Source organism: Balaenoptera musculus, chromosome 2 (assembly GCF_009873245.2).
Source record: "Balaenoptera musculus isolate JJ_BM4_2016_0621 chromosome 2, mBalMus1.pri.v3, whole genome shotgun sequence".
Lineage (NCBI taxonomy): Eukaryota > Metazoa > Chordata > Mammalia > Artiodactyla > Balaenopteridae > Balaenoptera > Balaenoptera musculus.
Window position 1 is genome coordinate 80685861 of NC_045786.1, and position 7964 is coordinate 80693824.

Sequence of the window (7964 nt, forward strand, 5' to 3'; positions counted from 1 at the left end):
ATGGAGTTGAACTTTGATGTAGCTGCAAAAATAGCCTCAACCAATCCTACAGGGTGCTCTGGAACTAGATAACCCTTCAGAGTTGTCCCTACTTGATGCAAGGGTTTGGGGTGGGGGAGCCTTAAACCAATACATTCCTACTCTCTTCAACCTCCATCATCCATACTCCCATCCCCTACTCCCCCGTCCCCCACTGGGTGTGGCTAGTCCCCCAACTGCACCCCAGGGTGGCATAACCTTTGGCCAAGGGCAATTCCCAGTATGGACCTCAGCTGAGAGCCACCAGCCTCCTCCAGCAGGTGCAAGAATGAGTGAGTGCCTTAGTCCTGAAGGGGGTCAGAGTGGCATACACAGCATACTGGTCCTGAATCTTGATGCTTTCCAATTCATCCCCCACACCACCACCAGAGGGGTTTTTCTAAACCCAAATTTAATCACACGACACTCTTACTCAAAACCTTACCTACAAGATAGTTCAAATTTGATCTCTGTCTACCTGTGAAGTATGTATGTACTTGCATGTACTCTTGCCCCACTACCAATCTACTACTACTTATCAGTCCTTCACGAATGCTGTTCCCCCTGCTGGGAATGAGTTTTTCCCACTTTTCTCACTAGCAAACTCCTATTCATCCTTTAAGGCCTAGCGTAAGCACCCCTCTTGTGTGATGCCTTCCTTAATATCCTCAAGCAGAGATAATATCCTGTATACTCTTTTCATGCTCTTGCAGTTATTTGCTTACATAACCACTAGACTGACCTCATTAAGAGAAAGGCTTGTGTTATATTCATCTTTTTTTTTTTTTTTTTTTTTTTTTTTTATATTCATCTTTGAATGTAAGTGAATGAATCAACCAGCCATGTGTATCAGTATTATATAAAGCTGTGTCTACATGGGCTGACTCAAACTAACTAGGCTTGACTTCAGCCTAGTCTCAGCTTTTTTTTTCAGGGACTTAATCTAGTTGCCCAGTGAAGGCTGTGGGTTCCTGGGGGGAGGGACTGTATTTGGGGACTCTCACCTAGTTTAGTATATATAGCTCAATGCTCTGAGGGAGCTGGGCGTTTAATAAATCTTTCCCATTATGTTGATGCTTTCCGTCATGGTGGGCAAAGGGCATAGCCAGTGATCTATGGAATGTGTTATAAAAGGTACCAGAAGACCTGACTAGCCTAAAAATCTCTCTTTTATGACTGAGGTCTCCCCTCATGTCCCTTCTGAAATTCTTATTCTTATATTTCCTAATATATTGGACCTGTGGTCCCTGGAGTGAGGCAAATGCACTCTGGGGCCTGGGCAAGCTGATGCACCTGTAGAAGAGAATTTCTATGTCTATTTATGTTATTTTACCCCTTTAAAATTTTCTTTATTTTGTGTATGCTTTTTAATTATACTACTGTATAATAATACAGTAGTATAGTAACACATGCATATCATTTTTAAAGAAATAATGTAAGGGAATGTAATACTCAAAACATTTTTTACTAAATAGCACATGATTAAAAAACCTTGGGAGACTCCTAGATTGGACTCCAAAGACTGGAGGCTTCTTCAACCTTTACCCATTAGCTTTTTAGCTGCTCTGATTGCCTAGCTAATTTGTGCTAATGGGCACCTAAGGCCTTAGGGGAATCCACGATGTGGAGCAGCTGGGAATGAAAGGTAGGGGCAGGCTGAAGAGCAGGGCTACCTGGGGAGAGTACAGAGGCTGCATCTAGCCAGAGCTGGTGAACCATCTAAGAAGGAATTGAGAACCTGGAATACAAAAGGACAGGGGGGGAGCAGGAGAGAGCAGTAGGCAGGGCAGCCAGCTGGAGGCGACATGAAAGAGCGACAGTCCCTACCTCCACCAGGAAGACGCCCTGCCCTGTCTGCCTTTCGCTGTGGTTGGAGCGCACATCAGAGCGTAGCCAGCCAGGTGTGAAGATAGCCATGGCTGCTCCAGAACCCCTACACAGGGGAGCTGAGGGACAGGAGTTAGGGCATAGGAGCTCACCAGAGCACCGTTTTTACTTGAGTTGCGTGGTTATTTGGGGATGGCTTGCAGGGATTCATTGATGGTGGAGGTTGGGGGCGGGGAGGGGGAGGCAGTCATTAGCAATTCAGTGCCCCTTTGGCAGGTGGAAGCTAGTGAGCTACATTAGGCGAGAAAGAGGAGTACAGCATCTGAGGTGAGGAGACCCTGATCCAGCACCAAACCCTGCGGACCTGAGGACCACATTGGGATGATGCACCAGAATAGCTCTAGCAGCCTAGAGGCAGCTTCATGATACAGGACCAAAAGGCATGCGCAGGGAATGGGCCTTCTCAGTGGAGATGAGGTAAGGGAAGAGGGGGGACTCCAAGAGTAAGACTCTCGTGAAGAACAAAAGAGAGGCACAGGGAGACCCCCAAAGGTGAACATGGCTAATGTCACAGGTTTAGCCCCAGTGTTGAGGAAGTGGGTTTCACCACAGCTCCCCAAGTCCTGGTTCCACTGAAGAATCAGTGGAAAACTGTTTGATGGGCATGGTAGGACACTCTATACAGAGTTTTCTTACATACAGTTTCCTAGGAAACAAAAAAGATCAGAAGCAAATGCAATTCCTTTTTATTTGGTTTTTAGACCCTCACAGAGGCTCTTAGTATTCCACTAGCAGCAGACCATAAATCCTTTGAGGGCTACAACCACTTCTAGGTGATAAAGCTTTGCATTTGTAAAGCACTTAAGTTAACATTATCTTTTACATATTATTTCATATATGCTTACCACACCCAGCAAGGTAGATGTTCTTATATCCACTTTACAGATAGTGATATAAAAATTCGAACAGTAAGTTCATCTGTCTAAAACCCAACATTCTGCAGATGAGCAATCAAGGCCCAGGTATCGGTTAATTGATTTACCACCAACAAAATACAGATACTCATCAAAGCCAGGACCCATGCCCAGGACTCACAGAACTCCACCTCCTCCTCATTCTCCATGCTTTTGTTACACTTCCCTCGCAGCCCACGATGGTGCTAAAATCAGAGGTCAGCAGGCAGAACGTGGCCATGAGGAATGCCTAACAGATTTTATGGGCTGTGCCTTTCTACTCTCGATTCTCCCGGGCAGTCTCTTCTAACACCCTCTGTGCTTCTTTGCAGCCTGCAAAAGGAAAGAGCAAGAACACGGGAAAGATAGAGGCAACACACCCAAAAAGCCCAGGTTGGTCTTCACAGATGTCCAGCGTCGAACTCTACACGCGATATTCAAGGAAAATAAGCGTCCTTCCAAAGAACTGCAAATCACCATTTCCCAGCAGCTGGGGTTGGAGCTCAGCACCGTCAGCAACTTCTTCATGAACGCGAGGAGGAGGAGTCTGGACAAGTGGCAGGACGAGGGCAGCTCCAATTCGGGCAACTCATCTTCATCATCAAGCACTTGTACCAAAGCATGAAGGAATAACCACGAACTGAAACCTCGGTGGAAAAGCTTTAAATGAAAAAAAAAAAAAAAAAAATTTTTTTTAAAGACCAGGACCTCAAGATAGCAGGTTTATACTTAGAAATATTTGAAGAAAAAAAAAAAAGTGTTATTTATAGTCCAAAGAAACCAAAGACTTAGCTCACCTGCATTCGGACTTTCTTCGGAGACACACACTTCAGCCAGGTGATGACTTGGCAAGAAAAATTACTAGCGGGAAGACACCACTGGATCTTACAGCTTCAGTCCATGATCATCCTCGCTGTGCTTGGCTGTTCCGTGGTTTGGAGCGTAGTGATTTTGAGCCATTGGGTGGACATCTTTAAGATCAGACTTTCTCATCCACTCCACTGCGCCACGAAGGTGTATGGTGTCTCAGTACTGTGTGTGGGTATGTGCATGCATATACACACATACACACACACACACACCACCACCTCCACCACCACCACCATCACCACCACCACCTCCACCACCACCAGTGGTTAGGGACTTAGGCAGGGCTGGTCTTCAGGAAGGGTTGTGCTGTAGGAGTGCAACCGACATAGTGTGGGGTTGTCTGAGTTCATTGGCTTAGGAGTGTGATTTTGCTTGTCTAGCCTAGCGTTTGAACCTGCAGGCCCGCGACCTACATGCAGATTCAAACCCAGCAAAGAAATTTGAATGACACCTAAACCAGTGCATTCTCTTTGTTTGTTAAGGACTGTTCAGATATTTTTTAAGAGATGAAACAAGAGTCCATCCATTAAAAAAGAAAATCACCTAGGTACCAAAGAACACAATATTATAGTGCAGGTATTTTATTGCAATGATTTTAATAACCAAAGCTATTTTTACACAAGATACTATGTAAAGTTATACGTATGAACTGATCTAGCTGTAATACACATACCACGTAGAATCATGACTATTATTTATGACTCTTGAAGCATTTGAAATATTAGTTTTCAGAACTGGCAAGAAAGAATGTAGCTTCAGGGAAGCAATATCATAACAGAGAGGTCGATGCAGTATACATGGACATCCAGATGGCACCCTCCCTTTCGGGATCCGTAAATGTCACTTAAGTATACATATAGACATGATTCCATGATCTGTTCATAGCTGAGAAAACCTGGGGATTCTTCTGAAGTAGGACCAATTTGTAAACTTAGAAAACTAAGTTTAACAGGACAGGTAACTAAATTAGAAAATTTGTTCAAAGTAATGCTTTTTAGTAAAAGGCCACTGAATAAAGGACCCCATACTTAGGTTAATTAGACTTAAATTTGCTTTATGCATTTGACACCAAATACCTATTTAAAATACGTTACAAACACACAAAATAGGCAGACCAACATTACTATTAAAATGAACTATGCAGTTCATTATATCCTGAAAATATAATCAACTGATTTTATTGCCAACCCCAGACATTTTGTGACTTGGACACCAATAAAAATAGCAAGTGCAACGGAGAAATGGTGGAACTGCATAGAAAAAGCAAGAGTTCTAGTGGAAGACAAGACCTTGGGTTCCATAGGTATTAAGCTATTTATTTCACTAAGCATAGCCTCTAAAGAATACTACATTCTTTCTTGCTACTGCATTAAGCTGGAAATTTTATAACATAGATTCCACTGTCTAACAGGGACAGATTAAAAACTAGACCTGAACTTACAAATACAAAATTTTAAATTTCTATTTTTCCAAATCACTTAACCAGGGCTATAGAAATCAAGGCAAAATAATAATAATAATAAAAATAGTAGTACAGTTGTTCTGGTAGTACCCAAGTGAATTGCTTGATTCCCAGGAAAATTCTCTCTGGATTCAGTTGAGCTGTAACTCACGTTAAGTAGATGCCTTTTGTACTAGTAGGTAAAGAATTGGGTACTCTTAATCACCACACCTAACTAGAAATATAAAATTAAATATTATCTCAACAATAAGCTGTTTATTGAGATTTGTTAAAATGCTAAAGAAAAAATTAAACTATTTTGACACAAAACCTAACTCCTTAGGATCAAATCTCAGCATCTTGTCCAGGTCTAAAAGCAGCAGGCACCTGGAGAGATGAGGCTAAACCCACAAGCCATCTGTGTCTCCTTCATGTCTGCTGTGGGATGAGAAAAGGAAACCAAGACATACTTCTCCTTTGATGAAATAGTGCATTTGCCTTGACACATTTTGTCTTAGTATTTTTTTTAATCTCGCTCCAAATTCCATCTTTAAATTTTCCCTTCTAAATATGGCACAATTATAGTTCAGCTATTAAAAGAGATCATTTAAATGGCCACCCTTCGAGATTTGCTAAAAATGTAATCTTGTCAATGACATAAACGAAAAAGAAAAAAACTGATGAACTTTTTCTCTCTCCAGGAAAGGAAGGGGCCAGGGTACAGCTGTATAATGTATTTATCATTTAGGAGGGAGGAAAGCCTTATTTATTTAAAACATGGGCATTTTAAATGCAGGGAAATTCAAGTTGTGTCTACACACGATCTTACCAAATTCAATACCCCAGGAAAAACAAAAGTTGAATTCAGACAACCATGTCTTTTGCTCTGTTTTTCCTATATAACCCCCTCAGATTAATCTGACTGTGATTTACATTTTCAACCAATTATTTTGGTACTGTGTAGACACAGTCTCAAAGAATATTGCTACATTTTTAATATTCCCACCATAATTTTTTTTTTTTTTTTTTTTGGCTGCACCCCCAGCATTCGGGATCCTAGTTCCCCAACCAGGGATCAAACCCGTGCCCCCTGCAGTGGAAGCATGGAGTCCTAACCACTGGACCACCAGGGAAGTCCCCATAATGGTTTTTTTTTTCTTTTTGAAAAATAACCAGTGATCCTATTTGCTAACACCAAAGATAATTTTCATACCAGCATCGAATTTGCACCCATTATGCAATTTCAGGGCCTAGAGATATATTTTCTCATAAACAGATGCACAAATCAGAGCCTGAAAAGCAGTTTTTTTTACTTGACTGTTTAGGCATACCCACAACCTTTGCTTTTTAGAAATCCTAGTGGACAAACTCAGCTTCTCACAAGCAATACATGTATTACATCATGTATGACTGATTCTTTATTGCTTCTGACTTGGCACGTAGAAAATGCTTCTATTCTTGTTTAGTCTAGCGTTAATTTATGACTCAGGTTTCTTCACCTACCACACTCTACAGAGCAGATCCGGTGCCATTTGTTCACGCATCATTTCTCAATCCTTTAGCAAAATTCACGTAAAAAGATATCTCACTCTTTTCTTTGTATGCCTGTTTATTCCAAAACTGCACTCCAAATAACACATTTTGGGTTTTTTTGGTAGAATGGAAGTTAGACTGGTTTGGGCCATAAATCATTCAGGTCCTCTCATGACCGGAAGCTTCCCTGAAAGGGGGCCAAGAGAAAGAGTGGGAGGTGTGATGTCTGGACACCCCAGAAGCCCAGACATCAGTTAATGTTCAGGTAAAAGAATTCTGCATGTCAGACACTGAGTATTCCAGTTCCTGTGTGCAGCTGGAACAGGCCCCCAAAACCAAAGAAAATGTGTGGGGAAATTTAGAAGTTCTAACTGAACATGTCACTCACTCTGCCCCTCGAAAGCATAATTTTCCAGGAAAAAAAGTAAAAGCTCTGTGCTGTTTTTGGATTCACGCCACTCCCATTGCTACCCCAGGTGAACAACCGGTCTTTGCAGGTTAAATGCAAACTTTGCTATACCAAAGAGTCCTAGGACATTTTCACATGAGCTATAAAGGCATTTTCCCTAAGAAAGGTCCTCCCTTCTTTGTACATAAAGGATGAAAACTATGCATTTAGCAAACAAAGAGAAAGCACTTCTCCCTTTCCTATCTAGTTGTTTAGGGTGCGTTCAAACACCAGAGGCCGTTTTGAGATGCGATTGGCCTTCTGGATTATTCTTGTGGTGTGGTTAGCTTTACAGTACATTTGGTAACTATTTCCTAAATAGTAAGGACAAAGAAGCAGAAGGTAAGAAATAGCTACTTCCACGTGTATTAAAAAAAAAAAAAAAAAGTGTAAAGATCTACTATTTATAGTGTGAACCAAAGACGCTACCTCACTCGATTTCCATTGGTGATTTTAATCACATTGATGATACCAAAGAATACCAAAGATATTTTCATGCACGGCCTTGGTCTGCAGAGGGAACTCCACCCCTTCCCCACCCCCGCCTCTTCTCCCCACCTCACTCTTCACTCAGTGTGTAATCTTGTCTTCATTCTTAATAATAATAATACGATAATGATAACAACGTTAGGAAATACTACTCTTATTACTGGTAGCTCTACTTGTAAATCTCTAGGCAAACATGTTGCAACCTTTGTAAACTCCTAGGACGAGTGCCTTGCTTGAACCAAAGTGTTAAACCGCTGTTGACCTCTCTCACCTTATACTCTTTGAATACCTCAGCCTCTTAGAAAGGCCACTAATGAAAAAAAAAAAAAAAGGAATAATTATTCACCGTGGTGCTTTTTCCGTGCAACCATGCAATGAAACTTTC

General features: G+C 41.6%; 1 protein-coding gene across 1 annotated transcript in view; it reads left to right on the forward strand.

Moving 5' to 3' along the window:
- Window positions 1-6109, forward strand: part of ONECUT1 (one cut homeobox 1) — a 34354-nt gene extending 28245 nt beyond the window's left edge. Inside the window, exon 2 of the mRNA XM_036843251.1 lies at window positions 3131-6109. Coding sequence (XP_036699146.1) covers window positions 3131-3423 — 293 coding nt within the window. The 3' untranslated portion in view covers window positions 3424-6109. The remainder of the gene's footprint in view (window positions 1-3130) is intronic.
- Window positions 6110-7964: the final 1855 nt, after the last annotated feature.